General features: G+C 35.8%; 1 protein-coding gene across 1 annotated transcript in view; it reads left to right on the forward strand.

Annotated features, from left to right (window-relative positions):
• Positions 1-8,457: 8,457 nt before the first annotated feature.
• The window catches only part of LOC129739822 (protein similar), a 116,877-nt gene continuing 105,169 nt past the window's right edge, over positions 8,458-20,165 (forward strand). Inside the window, exon 1 of the mRNA XM_055731353.1 lies at positions 8,458-9,215. Coding sequence (XP_055587328.1) covers positions 8,743-9,215 — 473 coding nt within the window. The 5' untranslated portion in view covers positions 8,458-8,742. The remainder of the gene's footprint in view (positions 9,216-20,165) is intronic.

The following is a 20,165-nucleotide window of genomic DNA, read 5'->3' on the forward strand; positions in this document are numbered from 1 at the left end:
TGCCTTGATTATTAAAATCAAAGTTGAAAGCTTCTTATCAGGGACCATTCAGATACCACGCCACGATGAAAGAAAAGTGAGATTTTGATCCCTCTCCTCTCCGTGGACAAACGTGGACATTTGGCAAACCCCTACCCCCTATACCTGGATGACCGTGGCCCGGGCCAGCGATCCCCGAACTACTTCTTCTATCAATTCCCATTATGTACAGATCAAGAACTTTTTGTTTATGTGTCGTGTGCAAAAATATGACCATTATAATTTTTTAGATTCCGCCCAGATTAGCCATGGCCAGGGCCAGATGTCCACTAGACTGCCCCAAATTTGTATGGGAAAGTCAAAATCTGTGAAATGTTATGTGCTGCAGGCTAAAATTGATCCTAGGCCTAGTACAAGATCCCATGCAAAATTTGGGCCAGATCGGATCACGGGAAGGGGTCGCGTAACGAGCCTGAAGTTTGTATGGGATTTTGAGACATTTTGTTCGGGAGAAACATGAAAAACAAGGTTTTCATCATTAACTTTGGTTCCCGCCGACCGATTTCTTTCAAAAACGGTTTTTCTTAAAGCCAAGCCTAAATTATGAAAAGTATTTCATCCCAAGACTGCATTTCGATAGGAGTTAAGGTGAAAAAGTTATTGGCCTTCAAAAACGGGATAACTTTTTTAAGGATGGTATTCATCGCTGTTAATGAGGCGACGTTCGACAGCATCGACTCATTATCATTGATGAATACCATCCTTAAAAAAGTTATCCCGTTTTTGAAACCTAATAACTTTTTTATCTGAACTTTTATCGAAATGCAGTCTTCGGATGAAATATTTTTCATAGTTTAGGCTTTAAGAAAAACCATTCTTGAAAGAAATCGGTCGGCGGGAACCAAAGTTATTGATGAAAAACTAGTTTCTCTCCAACAAAATGTCTCAAAATCCCATACAAACTTCAGGCTCGTTGAGCGACCCCTTCCCGTGATCCGATCTGGCCCAAATTTTGCATGGGATTTTGTACTAGGCAGGATCATTTTTAACCTCCAACGCATAACTTTTTCAAAAGTCGGGTCATTTGGGGCACTCTAATGTCCACGAATCACTTCTCCTATCAATTCCCATCATGTACAGATCACGAGCTTTCTATTCATGTGTTGCAAATTAAAATCTGATCATTTTGATTTTACGGATTCCGGATTCGGATTGTGGCGGTTCAAAGATTGTGTTTTGGTCGCAAATGGTCATATGAAAGGCAATGAGTAAAATGTACTCATTGCGTGTTAAACGACAATTTGCGACCAAAACAAAATCTTTGAACAGCCATAACTTTTTTGTTTAAAGTTCAATTGTATTCCACTCTTCAGATGAAATGTTATGTTAGTCTTGGTTAAATTTTTTATAAAATCAACAGAAATAAGCCATCGATTAGTAAAGAAAAAAGGATTTGCTGAAAAATCAGTTTTTATGCTTCTTCAGAACACAATGTCTCAGAATCCCTTTCACACTTGAGATTAAGTTCAGCCCCTTCGCTTTATCAGATTCAGCTCAAATTGGGCGTATGGCCTTCTGATGATTCCCTTACAACATCTAAGTCTTTTTTTTTGCAACTGGTTTGATTTTCCACTAAGACGAATTGGATAAATTAAATAAAAAATATCCTAAATTGTAATTTTTTTTTCTGGAAAATAGCTTGCTGATTTTAAATTTTGATACAAATTTGGTTAATTTTTTATTTTTTGTGTGTAATATTTAATCCAAAAAAAAAATTGAAAAAATATAATATCTATATATTAATTTTGTAAAAATGTTTTGACCCAGAATTCATTTAAAATCAAATCTTTGAAAAGTGGACTTTTTTCAAAGATCGCGTTTGCGGAACCTCTAAACATGATTTTTTTCTAGTTGGCCTAATACAAAAGTTTGTTCTCCACATCCTTACCTATCATTTGGAGGATGAACCCCCAGATTTCCAGATATTATGCAATTTTGGGACACCCTAATGCACAGTGTACCGACCACATCCTCGAACTTCTTGGATTGCTCCCTTACCCGAAGCTAGACTGGCGTCGTTTACTCGCCCATTTAGCTACGTAGGTCTGTTCAGACCATTATTAGTAAAAGTCGAAAGAAGTTCGATGAAACAATGGTTGTCTCTTTTCACATGATTGACAATTCGTGCTGTACATGTTGAATTAGTGCACATTCTTAAAAAAAATTGCACAGTCTTAACACAGAATCGTGTATAATGAGCGTTAGGAGGTTCATCGGTAGACAAGGAGCGCCAGAAGAAATCCGTTCGGATAATGGTATGAACTTCCGTGGCGCAGATAACGTAAGGTTGCCAGAATTTTTTCAGGACGTATTAGGGCTGGACAATCCGATCAATTATCTTCAAAACCTGGCAAAATCCGGGCATTTGATTTCTAAATTGAGGACCAAAAATCCGGACAATGTCTGGGCAACTTTTGCCAAAGCCCAGAAATTACTCAGCAAAAATCAAGATAAGAAAATTGGAAAAAAATATTTTCTTCATCAAAATTCATAAACAGATTTTAAATCGTATTTTAAGCTTAGAAAAATCCTTTCATGATTATTTTCGCAAAATCTGCTCAGAAAATTTGGTTTCGGTTGATAAATAAAAAAAAATTACAACACAACTAATTTTTGTGTTGTGTGTTTAAAGTGAAAAAAAAATCGGGCAAAATCCGGGCATTTTTCAATGAAATCCGGGCAAACGGGCCGGACCAGAATGTTCTCAAATTTTGTATTAAATATCCGGGCAAACCAGGATAAAACCGGACAATCTGACAACCTTAAGATAACACCCTTAAAAAGCAGCTCAAATAGATACATTTGAACATGGCATCTACCTTCACGAATACGCGTACGTGTTTTTATACCACCTGGATCACCCCACAAATAAATTTCAATTCAACACTAACCATTTAGAAGATCAAAATCACATCAAAGTTTTTAGTAAAAGTAGTAACTTTACAACTGGTGAGTGCTTCTGACTACGAAGAAATAAATGACTGATGGAATGATTGTGTTCGTTATTTTTTCACAATGATGTTTCTTTATTTTTCATTAGAACTTCGTATGAAAAATGCAAAAAAATCATAAGACTCTTATGAAAACAATTGTACACTCTAAAAAGCGGTTCATAAGAAACATCTTATAAAAACTATAACAAGAATTGGCCTGGGTGTTGATTTGGCCCAACTCTACTCAAACGGTTTTGCGCATCATCTTAAAGCAGCTTTTTCTATCCAGAAACCTACTTTTTCTTTATTTCTTCCTCAAAACTAATCTCTTTGAGATGCTCACTGAGCGTCAGCTTCAAAATAGGGTAGGGGCACCATCCTCCGTCGTATCCCTCTGATTCGTCTTAATTCATGAATGCATGTTTAAGAGCCGAAAAATCACTTTCCACTTTAATTAGCTACTTCACATGATAAACTTACGCCTGTGAATTTATTTTCTATCACAAATTTATTACTTTTGAAACTATTTTGAGATATTTGATTTTGAAATCGCGAGGTGAAATGAATTATTGTCCGCCATATTGAAAGACGAACTTAGTGATCCCTCGTACGTGTTTCTTTGCTTTAACGCTTCCTATCAATGCCTATAACGATCAAAATTATAAAATCCAACAGAAAAATGTTGAAATAAAATTAGAAAAATGATCTCAAACTAATCTGATTTATGTGAGTTTGTCAATTTTCGATTGAAATCGAATCGCTCGGATCCCATAATTCGTCGTTATTTGCGACAAACATAGGAAACCGTTTTGCAATAATTGGAATTAGACCGGTTCATTTTTACTATTTTTGCTGACCACAGTCGGACTCATAAAGAATGAACATAATTGATTTCCAAGTAATTTTGTTTATTTGACCTCATTCAAGCTGGGAACTTAATACGCTGGGATATAAGTGCAAAAAGTCTATTTATATTATTAAATTACTTGAATGTGTTCAGCGTTGCTTATAATGCATGGTTTGAAACGAACAAAGAATTGATGACTTTTTTAGCTAAGTGGTTGGTGTTTTACAAATTATTTACTACCAGTACCGTACATAATTTAATAGACGGTATTATGCACGCAAGAATATCTCATACTTTACACATATCTAACGTTCAACTCCAATGACATTGTTTCTTTAAAATTTAATATTTAAAGATTTGATTTTTTTTTTTGGTTTTATTATCTGATGACATTTTCTTAAGTATGCGAAACATCAATTCTATGAAAATAAGACTTTGAACTTCTTTCCTTCCAAATGCAATATCTCTCATACGACCAAACGCTTTGCTCTACAGAATGGTCACTGAGAGATCCTTGAAAACTAAAACAAAAACTTCTCCAGTTTTCAGAGATTCTTTGAATTGGAATCAATAACTACTCGAGGAAAACATTTGAATTCCTGCACAGAAAACCTCGATTTCTACTGAATTGTAACGATGCATGGAAAAACAATGCAATTAATTTCATTTGAAAGTCAAAATGACAAGAAAATTTGGATGAATGGATCATTAAAATTTTGAAATTAGAATTCATGAGTCTCTGGTTAGGATCTCAATACAAGTTGAGGTAAAAAATCGGTAGACATGATTTTTTGTACATAAAGTCGTTTAAAATCGAACCTGCTTATATTCTGATTCCTACCATATAAGTTTTGAAACTTGACTCAGGTTTGCTTCATTTTTATATATTTTCAGTGAATTTGCAACAAAAGATGTTTTGTCGTTTTTGACATATTACAGTTTGAGTGAAAAAAGTCGAAAAGTTTAATTTTAGTTGAATACCTTTACGTCATTTCCCAAAAACTTGCATTTAACTGATTTCTTATTAGCAACCTTGACAACAACAAAATGTTAGAATAACAAAGCGTCAATTTCCGAAAAAAAACATTTTTGCAAAAACTTTTATCGCTCGTAAAAAAACACGAATAGATGAGCTGAACCAGTCTAATGCGCATTACACGCACCAACGTGGCGTTGCTTTGTTTCGTAATCCTTCGCCAGGGTTCCCACATGGATAAGAATACACATGTTGACAAAACGCAAGAGTGATTCTGTCTCTCCTCAAATGCCTTACTATTCAGTCTCATTACGTAGAAAAAACATGTAGTACTATTAAAATTGCTAATGTTCTTTAAATATGTGCAGTTTCTGTGTAAATTTGTGCATTGTAATTTGTGGGCAATATCTGTATGAATGTTATAAAATCTTATTTTACAGACAAATCCTGGATCATGGCAGCCCTGTCCATTGGAGAGTGTGTTGGTACAAAATACATTTGCAGGATGGATTCAATTTGTGAGGTCTAATATTGCGCAGCCTGCAATTGCCTTAGCCAAGCAATGGTACCTAGCTACAATAACACTACCTTGAGATTTCTTAGCAAGACCATTTTATTGTGACTTAGATCTCATTCGAACTTTGCAGTTATCCTGCGCGGTTGATCCGTGCGAAGTAAATAAGGGGGCATCCATAAATTACGTAACGCTCCAAGGGGGGGGGGGGGGTAGTAAGCTCAAGTGTGACGAATTGTGACACAGGGGAGAGAGGGAGGTATGCTCATCGTTACGTAACGATTTTTTCTTAAAAATTTCAGTTCACTTCATCGCAGCTATTCTGATGTCATGCAATTGTTGCAGTATGATAAACACAACAAAATAAGCTTAAAATTTGTAAGCTTCAACAAGATTGAAACTGGTTTGAAAGATTCTGAGACAGCCTCCGACATGTGCATGGAATATCCGTGAAATATCCGTTGGAAACAGAATATTAGTTAGGTACATTAACCCCCAAGAACTCAATTCAAAGTTATTATATTATTTTTTACAATTTTTTCTCAATTGATTTAAAAAATGCAATTTTGATAATTCCGACGAATATTACTACGTGGAGCAGATTTTGCATTACAAGTTATGCTCCTTAAACAAAATAAAGGAAACAAGGTAGATCATCAGTGAACAATCACAGAGAAAGTAATAAGACAATCAATTATTTATTTTATCAGCGAGTTATCATCAATAAGAAGCGATTTGGATAGATATTAATTTCGTTTTGAGGAACGTTAAATAAATTTATGTTAAAGTATTTTTTGATCTTCGAAAATCAGTATTTAAAACATGAGAAGTAGGGGTAGTGGGGGAGGGGGGGTGGCTAATTATCGGCGTTACGTAATTTTCATAGGGGGGTACGTCGAAGCGCTACGATTTGTGACATACGGGGGGGAGGGGGTCAAAAAAGTGCATTTTTTGCGTTACGTAATTTATGGATGACGCCTAATAGCATTTGCATGAACCGCAATCGCAAAATTTCAAATCTATTCCTCATGAGGGAGGAAAAGTTTGAGACAATTCCGGTAGAATTCAATAGAAGGTATAATATTTTGCTGCCTTTCAGATGCATTAGCCAAGCAATGGTAGACCTGTTTACAATAAAGCTATCCTAGTTTCATGGCTTATTGCGACTGGTTACTCGAAAGAACTTCTGCTGTTATCCTGTGCGGTTAATCCGTTCGATGTAAGCTAATGCCAATTGCATGAACCGCAACCGCATTTTTTTTTATTTATTCCTGAAGAGGGTGGAATAAATTGAGACAACTTCGGTCTCCTTGTACGACGGAAGTAAGGACCTGGTACGACAATGAGGGAACTTGAATGTGGAAAATAAATCTTTAATTGTCTCAAAAGTACGTAATGGATTGATCTATTTCCTGCATAATTTCATAACACAATATTAAAAATATAGTTCAATGAATGAATGACAGTTTTAAACCAACACGGAAGGCAGTTCTATCACAGAGAACAGACGCACAAGCTAGCCCACGAAACTTGTGTAAAATTTCCAACAATCGTTTTGAATCAATTTTTGTATTTTGGCTGGGCCACCAGATGTCTCCAAACACACCAAAGAGAACTGTCATATCCAAACTGAGAAAAAAAACAAAAGCACTCTTGTCCAGTTGCATAAAGGAAAAATATTTTAAAAGTAAATCGCTATTTCCTTCAAGCTAGAAGTGCCAAATTTTGGACAATGGGATGCCAAAGAAATATTTGAAAGTAATCCGCTTTAAGATGTCTAGAATCAGTTCTGATGTGTGAGACTGATCGACAGTAATTAACTGGATATAGTCGATTCGTCCTCTGATAACTACCGTTCAAGAAGTGCAAAATATTATTGTAAAACTGTTAGTAATTTGAATAAAAGTTTATCACCGATACTTTTTATACGGTATTACTTATTGACTTTTTTCGGTGTGTGAAACAACTTCTTCTTATTCTTAAATTTAGGTAACGTTTCGGGTTGCTCTGGGGGACATCCCATGATGGGTCAAGGAAAGTAACCCGGGACGTTACGTAAATTAAAAAAAAAAGTTGTCTCACTCACCGAAAAAGTCAATAAGTAAAAACCGTATTAAATAAAGGAAGTAAAATTCTGTCCAGTCAAAAGTAACTTTTATTGCATTTATCTAGCAATAAATTGAACCCGTCTATTTTAGAGCGGCATTAGTTAATATTCGATTATGCCTTTTCGAAAACCGAGCTCTTGAAAATCTGATTTGTGACTTTTGAACGGCGCAATAGATGGCACTGTTTCAAGTCAATTTTCAACGTATTTTTCGGATGTCAGCATTTGAAATTTTACACACTTTTTTAAAGATATTTTGTTTGAGCTTGTACGTCTGTTCTCTGTGGTTCTATTTGACTAATGAAAAAAGCTTCCTTAAGGCGTTGTCTTAGGGGCCTCTACCCTACCACAATATATTTCAATGGTTCTTATTTTCTGTTACTTTTGGAGAATTTAATCGTAGTAACGTTTAATCACAAAACTCAAAGTCGCAGCACAATTCCGAGTTGTTTTCCAACGTCCCTCGAAATAATTGAGTTTTTATCTGAAGTATTTATGAGCAAAATAAATGTTTACTATGTCTTTTTGAGTGACTCTATTTTTTTCAATTTGAAAATTACAGAAAACACAAAATAAACGTTTTAAACTATACACTATGCAAATTTTCAAGCAAAAATACCAAATGGCTAATTTTCTACAACGTTCGCAAATTGGGACACCCTTTACTATAGGCCGTTTTGAAGCCGTTTTAAATTTCATTAAACCTAACATTTGCCTCACTGTTTCAACAGGAAGACCGACACTGCGAGCTTTCTGTATTCTCACTTTTCAAAAAAACACCACAGATGTCACTCCTCGAGTTCACCTGTCAATTGCTTATCATAACGCCGTTTTTAATCGTCGTCTTGCTCAGGTAATTCCAAGGAAAGGGTATCTTGTCAAAACGTCTCGTTCGATGATAAGCCGTCGTCGTTGTTCGACAAACATAAGTACATCAATTGGATGCTAAATACAGTTTAGCGCCAGGTAGCGACTGTCATCCACTTACTGTAGGATGTAGGTTTTTTTTATCGCATCGCGCTTATCATTTGCTGCTGTTGTACTACAACATAAATTGACCAATTGGACTGATTAGCCACGAAAAGTAAGACCCCGGATCATTTTTCGGACATTAATCATTCGCGGATTTTATTTCGAACGGTTCGGATGCACGTCTTTTCGATAGATGTGTGTGATTGTTTCGGACATTTGAACGGTTTTGGGTGAAATTTTTTCTTTCGCGATAACATTTACGTTTTATTTGTGTTTTATTGTGTAAAATTGGTGTTAAAATTTCAATTTTGGCTTTTGAAGTTGAGAAAAGTGAGACAGGAATTGTAATTTAAAATGATTTCAAATTGGTCCAGTCCGGGAGAAGTGTTTGGGGGCGATAGTGCTAACATGTACTCTAGGCTGGAAAATCAGTTTTATCCGAGCAACAATTTTGAACAAACCGCTGGATACAATAAGGGTCAAATTGAAACACCTTATCAAACGGCTCAATTCTGCTCGGGACCTCAACCCATGTTCTCCAACCAACAACAAGACATGATTCCAAAAGTTGGGCCAATGCAGCAGTTCTCCTACCAGCAGGAAGCTCGCCATCAGGCGCCATCTTATCAGCCATATGTTCAGCAAACACTACCACAGCCAGTGAACGTAATGATTCCTCCGGCTTTCATGGAACAACCCTACCCCTTGCCTAACTATGCCCCATGCCAGGGGCCACCGGGAGGACCGTGGAACTACGGTTATTGCTATGGATTCTACGGAGAGGCCCCTTGCCCGTATGTCGATGTCATTGATATGGAAGATTTCATGTAAGTCTTATGTACTCCATTTGACCAATCGGAACAAGGTATTCCAACCACTTGATAATGGTTTTAATCGTGGTTGTAAATGGTTGACCGTCGATTGGTTAGCAGCTATCTTAAGAGTTGATACGATTGATCTGCTGGCGGTTTGGTCCCATTCTTGAGTATACGTTTAGACGTGGGCTTATTTACAATGAGAAACGTCCTTAACACATTAAGGACCACGAAGAAATCTAAGCTGTGAAACACCAAATTTGGCAAACTTATCTAAAAAACAACTGACCCAATTCCATAAATTTAGTATCTATGAGCTACCGAAAGTGGTATGTTTAATTTAGTCCAATACAGTTACATCACAATTTTTATATCCTTTGTTAAATTTTTGATAATAAAGTTGTAGTTTGATATTTTATGGACCATTTAAATTCCCGATTGAGTAGAGTGGAAGAATATTGTGGGTTCAGGAAGGCTCCAGGAAATAGAAAAAATCCTTCTAAAATGACCGAGAATTAAATTTTTTTTCTTTGTTCTTCTTGTTTGGGGGCTATCTCAAAAACCACTCGACAGTTTGTCAACGAATTTTACGCATGTAAGCAATACATTACTATCTAACTTTGATGAAGATTTCATCAATTTTCATCCACACAATCAAAAGTTATTCACAAAAGAGAGTGGTGCAATCAATACTGATGTTATGAAATCGTTTGGTACATCTTTGTACCTGAAAATAATCACATTTTCGTAGATGACGGAAAGAATTAAAGAAACATAAGCTATCAAAGAACGAAAGAAACAAGAGAGATCAATAGCGGGAAAGATCACATGCGGGATATACATAGTGTTTTCGATAGAAGGTCCAGCAGTTGATCGGCAGAGCTCGATTGATCGGGTTCGCCGGTTTCATCACGTTTACCGTGGTGAAATTGGCTAAGGCGCCGTTGTACTGAAGCGGAGATTGCAGGTTCAAGTCCTGTATCTTTTTCGAAAAATTCATGATATTTACGGCTTATGTTTCTTTAATTTTTTCCGTCATCTACGAAAACGAGAGTGGTGCAGTTTTTCCCAGCAGGCTCGTGTGAAGGACCCTTCCATGGGGGGGGGGGGGGGGGGGGGGGTTATCGAAATTCAAATTTAGCTGAAAATAATAACAATATCAAATTACACAATAAAGAAGGAAATTGATTTCTAACATCATTTCCCTACTTATAATTTTCACACGAACTCAAAAAATAATAAATTTTAGTGATAAAATAAATCAATCGAATCACAATGGAAGTTTTAAATCAATGATGTTTTTGGTCAGCCATTGATAAATTTTTCAAAATGATGTTCCTTACTCTGAACTAGAAATTTGCTTCAAAATAATATCTTAACAGTCCATTTTTTTCAAAACTGAAATATGTTAATATTTCCAAAACACAGATAATGTTCAATAAATAAATGTCAGATCAGGTGAAAAACTAACCATGATTGATTGTTAGGAAAATGATAATATTTGATATTTATTACTAATCTTAATTTACATTTCTTTTCTTCATTTTCAACTCAAGCGTTAATGTATTTTGAATATGAAAAAAAAATTAATCGCGATTTGAAATGTGAATTTTTGATTAGGAAAAAAAAAATTAAAGGTTTATGTTTTAAAACACAAAAATTCAGAATTGAAAAACATAGACAAACTCATTAAAAAAAAATTATAAAAATTTAGCTTTACTGTAAAATTTGGTAACTTTATTCAAAAAATGGAAAAAAATGTACTATGAAATTTGATAAATTCATTTAAAAATTGAAACAAAATATTGAGAAAAAAAAGATACTTTTATAATAGATTTTTTTTTTCAATAATCACAAACCTACATTTGAGAAAAAAAAACTGGTTCTGATTTCTTTTATAGAATTTCATTCAATTAAAAAATAAGATTGAGACGATGATGATGATGATGCATGGCTTTAAAAAGTAAAATTCGACCGTTTTTGAAAATTTGGAAAGATTCATACAAGTATTTTTGACATTGCTGCATAAAGGTATGACAAAATTGGTTCAAACTTCTTTAAAAATTCGTTAAATAAGAAAAATAATCAAATAGAAATCTACTATAATTTTTTTCACGGAACTCTAAATTAGACTTTAAATCTTGAAGAAAATTGTTTAATAATTTATTTCAAAATGTTTTTTGTGTTTTCATGTTTTGTCAAAAAAAGTCCTGAACTTCCTTAAAAGATTTTAACCTATTTGGAAAAGTTATTTCAATAACAGTTGAACGCCGATAGAAACGTTGCATATTTAGATTCAGGGCACTCAAATAAGACAAAATTACTTTTTTAAATTCATTAACCTTGGAAAAATTAAGATTTTGTGGTCTTGTGTAATTTATCAAAACCTTTTCATATCTGATGTTGAGCAAGAACAAGAAATACAAAATTAAATTAAGACTGAAATTGGTTTCTTGAAGAATATTTCATATCAGCATAACATTTTTAATGACATAAACGATTTTATTAAATCAAAATTTAAGTAATAAGGTAGAGGATATTAGAATTTAGATTTGTTTTTTGCTAATTCTGTTGATCATTGTACGTGTTGCATGGTATCCAACTTTTCGATGTATAAAATTAGTATTCGATAAATTAATTTTAAAGTTAAAATGGTTAGTTTCAAACTCTGTTCTTGTTTAGTTACAATCTATATATATAAAAATGAATTTCTGTCTGTCTGTCTGTCTGTCTGTCTGTCTGTCTGTCTGTCTGTTCCCTATAGACTCGGAAACTACTGAACCGATTTGCGTGAAACTTGGCAGATGGGTGTTTTGAAGGCCGGGGAAGGTTCCTATAATAGTTTGGGACCCCTCCCTCTTCGTGGAGGGGGGAGGGGGTCATATAAATAAAAGTGATAATAAACTCGAGAACTGATCATGCAAATGGAACCAAATTTGGCATGGGAGTGTATTTTGATACGAGGAATGTTTCAATGATGGTTTGGTACCCCTCCCTCTTTCCACTGGTAAGATACGAAGGAGGGAGGGGCCCAACCTTATAATTTTCAACATAACTGGAAAACTAATTAAGCTAATGGAACCAAATTTGGCATGGGAGGGTAGCGTAATACGAGAAATGGTTCTATGATTATTTCAGACCCCTTCTTCCATCCAGTGGAGATACAGGAAAGGGGGGGGGGTTACCTCTTTGTCACTGTATAACTTAAAAACTTTTCGAGCAAATGGCACCAAATTTGGCTTGGAAAGGTATTTGGGTACGATAAATAATTCTATGAATATTTGGTGCCCCTCCCTCCTTCCAGTGAGAAGATAGAAAGTGGGGAGGGGGGTGCTTTCCTATTTTCAGCATTATTGGGCAAATAATCAAGCAAATGTAATCATATTTGGCGTGGGAAGGTATTTGATTACGAAAAATTTTTCTATGATATTTTGAGAACCCTCCGTTCTTTAAGTAGGAAAATCTTAAGGGAGGAGAGTGCTCCCATACAATTTCTTACATCTTGGGAACTTACCCAGCAGATGGAACGAAATTTGGCTTGGGAGAGTATTTAGGCTCAAGGTATATTTCTGTGAATATTTGGTACTACTGCCTTCTTCCATAGGGGTGGTAGGAAGGAGATGGAGGCTAACTTGAGAACTAATAGAGCTTATGGAAACAATTTTGGAATGGGAAAGCATTTGGATACGTAAAATGGTATTGGAGATACAGTTAGGGAAGACGGGAGCTCACATTCGATTGTTTTTCACAAACCAAGAACTTACACAAACACACACCAAATATGACATGGAAACAATCATACAATCGATTAAATGGAACAGAATTTGGCAAGGGAGTGTGTTTAAATACACGAAATGTTTGACCTTGATCCCCTCCTTCCAGGTAGAAGATAGATAGGAAGTGGGACTCCGATACAAATTTTATAGTATAACTCGACAACTAATGAAGCGAACGAACAACTCATGAAGGTAGTGTCATGAGAGGGTACGTTCTGATGTTACAAGACCCCCCTTTCCTTCCATTAAAGATAAAGGAATGGGGGAGGGGGTCACTCTCATAATTTGTATTTTGATTCGAGAACGAATAGGTCAAAAAGGTGTCCCGTGACGGGACAATGAAGATTCCATATATGAAAAATATGTTGGCATAAGTTATAAACTTTTGAAGCAAAGAAACCCAGAGTCATAAAAAAGATTCGAACACGGATTTAAAAAAAAAAAAAGATTGCAATTTTATTTTGAAAAACATTTGAATGATTCTGAAATTGTATTAAAATTGTTTTGCAATAAAAGAAAATTTAAATAACAAGTTAACACAAATTTCAATAATTTTTGGGGGTGTAGCAAAGCACACCGGGTCAGCTAGTTCTTAATAAAAATCCATTTTTAAGACGAAGTTAAGGGTTTTTGTATGTCAATTTAAGAGTTTCAATACGAAAGGTTAATTGAAATGAAAATCGAAATGTACTATGAAAAATTAGTTTCGAATTGTGAACGTCATGAAGTGTCGTAGAATGAAATGTCTCATGCCAAGGGTGATTTAAGACTAAATTCCGCCGGAGGCGAGCAAAATTTTTTACTTGCTTGTTAACACTTATTTAAGATCAAGTTATTTTCCAATACTACGGTGAAAATTTTACTTGGAAGAAATCTTCATGGGGGGGGGGGGGGGTGTTAAATCCCTAAAATGCCCCCCGTTCGCACGGCCTTGTTTCCCAGTACAGGTTTTATTTTGAGAATTTTCGTTATTTTCCAAATTTTATAAAGCTCAGTGTTTGGTACCGTCTTAGGCAGCATCCATAAATTACGTAACGCAAAAAAGGCACCTTTTTGACCCCCTCTCCCCCGTATGTCACAAATCGTAACGATTCGTCGTACCCCCCTTTGAAAATTACGTAACTCTGATATAACCCCCCCCCTCCCTTCTTCTCATGTTTTAAAATACTGATTTTCAAAGATCAAAAAAAGGTTTTAACATAAATTTTTTAACGTTTTACAAAACAATTTATATCTATCCAAATCGCTTCTTAGTACTCATTGATGATAGCTCTCTGATAAAATAAATTGATTGTCTTATTACGAGTTGCTCTGTGCTTGTTAGCTGATGATCTACCTTGTTTACATTATTTTGTTAAAGAAGCATAACATTTGATGCAAAATACACTCCAATTAAGAATATTTGTCGGAATAATCAAAATTTCATTTTTTTAGAATCAATTGAGAATAAATAATAAAATTTCCGTCTCTAGGTTGAATTGAGTTCTTGGTGGTAAATGTATCTAATATTCGATTTTCCAACGGTTATTTCACGGATATTTAATGTACATTTTAAGGAATCTATCTCAGAATCTTTAAAGGGGAAAGGTTACAAACCAGTTTCAATCATCATACAAATTTTAAGCAAATTTTGGTATGTTTATCATTCTGCGAAAATGCTGATATCAAAAAAGCTGCGATGAAATTTTTAAGGAAAAAATCGTTACGTAACGATGAGCATACCTCCCTCCCTCCCCTATGTCACAACTCATGTTGAGCGTGTAAAAACTGCGCGACTCGGCAGCCCTTGTTAGAAAGTGTGCGTGAGATAGGCCATCACGAACGGGGGAAAAAAACATAAACAAAAACAAGCGGGAGATATTTGGAAATTTGTAGCGTGTGTAGTACGGAGTATTAAAACTTAAAAGTATTTCCTAATCCTAATAGTACGGATATTTCTTAAAACTAGTAGTACGGGAGTGACTGATTATAATTATTCAAACCTCTAAAAGGTGAAACAGTGAGTACAAAACGAATCCGCTGAAGAAATTGTTTGCTAAATTTAATTAAAAACACATAGGTCACGTACGAGGAAATTAACCTACAAACTAGGTTCAGGACGATTTCAATCAGCTTTAATTATATCCAATCAACTGTATTGTAAATCGTAAGTAGTAAACTTGTATCCTAAATTAGTTATCCTAACAATTATGTTCCTAAAACTAAGGTTCCGAACGGAAATTAAAAACGATAGTCATTCGCCGATCCGAACAAGTGCGAGCAAGTGTGAGAGCCCGAGTAGAAGAAAACTAAATGTAAGTTTTCAGTTGACAATTGTTTATTACTCTAAATTAATAAAATATGAAATATTTAGCTTCAAGCTGCTACACTAGAGAAAGGCTGCTTTGAGGATTCTTTTCTTATCCGAACAACTCGTAACGCTCGAGCTTACTCCCTCCCCTCCCTAGGAGCGTTACATAATTTATGGATACCCCCTTATTTCTATTTTTTAATGTGTGAACATACATGTAGTGTGAGCTAACTTTTTTAAGAATGGTATTCATCACTGTTAATGAGTCGGGGCTGTCGAACATATTGACGCCTCTTTATTTAACAGCGATGAATACCATCTTTAAAAAGGTTAGTCCAGAAGCCGAATAACTTCTTTATCCTAACTCTTATCGAAATGCAGTCTTGGGATGAAATATTTGTCATAATTCGGGCTGTAAGAAAAAAATGTATTCAAGAGAAATTGACCGAAGCTAACCAAAATTATTGATGAAAAACTGTTTTTTTTTTTTAGTTTCTCCCGAACAAAATGTCTCGAAATATCATACAAACTTCAGGCACGTTGAGCGACCTCTTCCCGTGATCCGATCTGGCCCAAATTGGCATGATAAATATCTTGTACCAAAGCTTAGTTAATTTAGAAATGGGACAGTTACGAATGCGTGTATCTAAAAAACATTCGTTTGTTCGAAATACTTTCTATGTAGGAAATAAAGGTAATTTTATAAAAATTCATGGAAAAATTTGAAAAAAAACGTTTATCGTTTTTTGTAAGAAATATTTCTACTTTATTATTTGTATCTGCCATCCGCTGGCGAACACTTTTTTCATTCATGTTGTTGATCACTTTTTCCTACTTATGCGTCGTCAATTCAGTATTCTGGGTAATTATATTCTCCTCCTTCAATTTTCACTACTTTTTGGCCCAATACTCCTCTTTTGAAAGATACTAAAGGCAATTTGGTGGATTCAGCTGTTTCAGAATTGACAAAACTTCATTATTTTTGTTCCTCTTAAAAAGGTTTTTACTGGAATGTCTGCTGGCAAAATCTAACAGAAACGAAGCAAAACCATCATGAGATCGAACTTCAAGTACAATTGGTTAGTTAAGATCGTAGGTTGCGAACTATACATACAAAAATACTTTTTTAAGCTTTAAAAACAGCAAAAAACATATTTTTTGTTTTGAAAATTGTTCAAATTCAAATTTAAAATCATTATATTTTTTACAAAACTGCTGATACTTTAATCTGTATGGGGCCTTGCAACGATCAGAAATCTTATAGGATTCAATTGCTGGAATAGGGTTTTTCATAAGTTTTGTCGTCCATCAGAAATCACCTGTCCCATTGCCTCGGTACCGGCTATACAGCTTACGAGCTCTGGAACTAGCAGACAATTGTTGTTGGAGGCTAGTTTTTAATGGTCATAGCTAGGCAACATTTTAAGCTTATACGAGAAAAATTTGCGGGATATTTCAGCGATGTATACTTAGTTACCTCTCAATCGTTGTCTCTCTCGAGCATTCCACCCCCCAAGTAGTTACAAGACCTTGGTGGAAATACGAGGATGCTAATTGGGTCGGATATCAATCCGAAATTGAGCTAGCTTTGAAAAGCAATTCCCACCACACCTATGATTCCTTCACCAGACTACTGTTAAACACAGCCTATCTGTACATTCCGCGGACCACTGGGGTACCACGTAAAAGAGTCGTTCCATGGTGGGGCCCAGAAGTTCGGAACTCCATCAAACTTCGCCGTAAAAAACTCCGAGCCCTACGTTGCCTCCCTAATGATCACCCCCAAAAAAATTTCGCCCTTGGAGAGTACAAAGTTGCACGATCTGCCGCTAAGGCTGCCGCAAAAAGAAATAGTTGGAGGGGTTTTGTGGAGGAAATCAATCCCCAAACTCCATCCGCCAAAGTTTGGGATAAAATCAAACACCGGAATGGCTCCAATCGCACCAGCCGTTTCCATCTGTTGCTGGGTCAACAATACTCTGACGACAATGCATTGCTCGCTGAATCCTTCTGCACACACTTCTCCTCAGTCTCTTCTGCGGACCCAAATCCTAACAACGAAAACGCTATCGACTTTGGTACTGGTTCAAACATCGATTACAACTCCGATTTCACCTTACAAGAACTTGACATTGCCCTTAGTAAGGTCAAAGGACGTTCCGCTGGTCAAGACGAGATTGGTTATCCCCTTTTGAAACACCTCCCACTGATCGGCAAGATTCTACCGTCCCATCACCCTCTTAGACTGTGCAGGAAAGATTTTTGAACGCCTGGGTAAACGCCGTCTAGTGTTAACGCAGCAGGCAACCCTGTAGCCGCGCCTATCGATGATTAATGAGAAACGTCATCATCAGAATCATAAGAACACTGACAGAAATAAGATATACGTCACTTCCGCTAACGAGTCATTATATTTATAAAAACCTGCCACGTTTATTATAAGAGTTACAGTTGTCAAGCTCAGTTCCATTCGGTTTGTTGAATAAGCATAAATTGTTAAATCAGATAATTAATAACTACTTTCAATTACCTACAGTTAGGACGAATAGTTGCGACTATAGCTAGAAAGGTAGTGCGAACATTTTGGCAATTTTTATCGTTCATCTAACAAACAGGTAACCATTGTTCTTATGATCACACGTGGTTTTATAATTGATTCATGAGATTATCTAGCTAGGGCAAACACCGTGTTCCTCGATCGATAACCCCTAATACCGCGAAGCGAAATAATGCTGCACTAAATTGTAAGTGACAGTCAACTTTAACAAATCCAAGAAATCTAATTTGTTTGTTACATTCTACACTGTATCAAAAAATTGTCCGTACAGCAGGTACCTTGAAATCCAAACAATCAAAAATTGCACCTTTTCAGTCCATAAAAATACAACAATAACATCATTCGCTGCAGAAACTAGTTCTTTTTGTAGATCAGTATTAAAAATATTTATGAATTAAACCTTAAAAATAATCCAATTCATTTTGTACAGAAAGTCCTAAAAACGACGTCGAAAAATTGTCCGTACACTGAGGCCTTTGTCCAATATTAGTGAAGTAAACAGTTATGTGTCGGTCTGTCAAACGCAGAAACGTGAGTTGAATCTCAGCAAAGACAATTTCCAGTGGTCTGAGCGATAAATATGGTAAAATGAACTTTATTTAGCATAAATCAGTAGATTTTCGTGTTTCCGGATGTCAATGGGTATTTTTTTGGGAGAAGCAGACATTTTCCTGTTAATTTAATCCACAAAAATTAACAGGAAAATGTCTGCTCCTCACAAAAAATATCCGTTGACATCCGGAAACTGATTGTTAACTTGAAGAATGACGGTAAAAGCTTGTCCGAAATTGCAGGTATAGTGAAACGGCCACGATCGTCGGTTCAGTATGTCCTTCAGAACTTTAAGAAGACTAACTCCCTGGAGACTACTCCAGGAAGAGACCGCAAACTGTAGCTTACGGATCGTCACCATCGCATCATTGTCAGGGAAATCAGTCAGAATCCTAAAATCAGTGCCTCGAAACAAGCTGATAGCCTGAAGAAGTTTGGAAACATACAGGTTAATCCTAAAATGGTACGGAACATACTTCATAAGAAAAAAATACCGAGGTCGCGTTGCTCGTACGAAGTCGTTTATATCTGCTAAGAATGAGAAAAAGCGGCTGGAATACGTTCAAAAGTATGTCCTGGAACCGAATAAGTTCTTTCAGAACGTCATATTCACTGACGAAAGCAAATTTAATATTTTTGGGTCTGACGGACATGTAAGAGTATGGCGTAATCCAAATACTGAATTGAATCCGAAAAATTTGCGACCGACAGTTAAGCACGGTGGTGGCCATGTAGTGGTGTAGGGTGCTTTCAGCGCAAATGGCACTGAAAATTTGACATTCATTCACGGAGAAAAATAAATAGATTTATCAGTCATATTACGCGTCTACAGGAATATAAATATGATTGTTTGGTTCTGACCCGAAAACCCGATTAAATCAACCATCAGCTTATACGATTAGTCTCCTGGGAGTTTGTCTTCTTAAAGTTCTGAAGGACATACTGAACCGACGATCGTGGCCGTTTTACTATATTTACTTGCAATTTCGGACAAGCTTTTACCGTCATTCTTCAGGTCAACAATCAGTTTCCGGATGTCAACGGGTATTTTTTTTACTGAGGAACAGACATTTTCCTGTTAATCTAATCCACAAATTGTTGAAATTTACTAATTTATGCTAAATAAAGTTCAATTTACCATATTTATCGCTCAGACCACTGGCAATTGTCTTTGCTGAGATCCAACTCACGTTTCTACGTTTGACAGACTGACACATAACTGTTTACTTGACTAATATTTGACAAAGGCCTCAGTGTACGGACAATTTTTTGACGTCGTTTTTGGGACTTTCTATACAAAATGGATTGGATTATTTTTTAGGTTTAATTCATAAACATTTTTAATACTGATATACAAAAAGGACTAGTTTCTGCAGCGAATGATGTAATTGTTGTATTTTTATTGACTGAAAAAGTGCACTTTTTGATTGTTTTGATTGCAAAGTACGTGCTGTACGGACAATTTTTTGATACAGTGTAGCTTTGAAGCGAATAAAATTCGATCTGCAAAATTTAGTGCTGCAAGTTCTTTGCCTCAACAAACTTCAAAGAATTTAAACGAGATGGTCCCGATGAATAACTTCGATCAGGAAAATAGTGCCCCGGCTGCTGAGGAGCGTATAGATGAAACGAATAATCAAAACTGCCAAGCTTGTGACCACAATGACACATTTGACGATATGGTTCAATGTGATCGTTGCCTAACCTGGTGGCACTTCCACTGCGTGGGAGTTAACGCGTAGATTTCTAGTCAAAACTGGATTTGCCGGATCTGCATCGACTCTACT

This window comes from Uranotaenia lowii, chromosome 1, assembly GCF_029784155.1.
Source record: "Uranotaenia lowii strain MFRU-FL chromosome 1, ASM2978415v1, whole genome shotgun sequence".
NCBI classification, from domain to species: Eukaryota; Metazoa; Arthropoda; class Insecta; order Diptera; family Culicidae; genus Uranotaenia; species Uranotaenia lowii.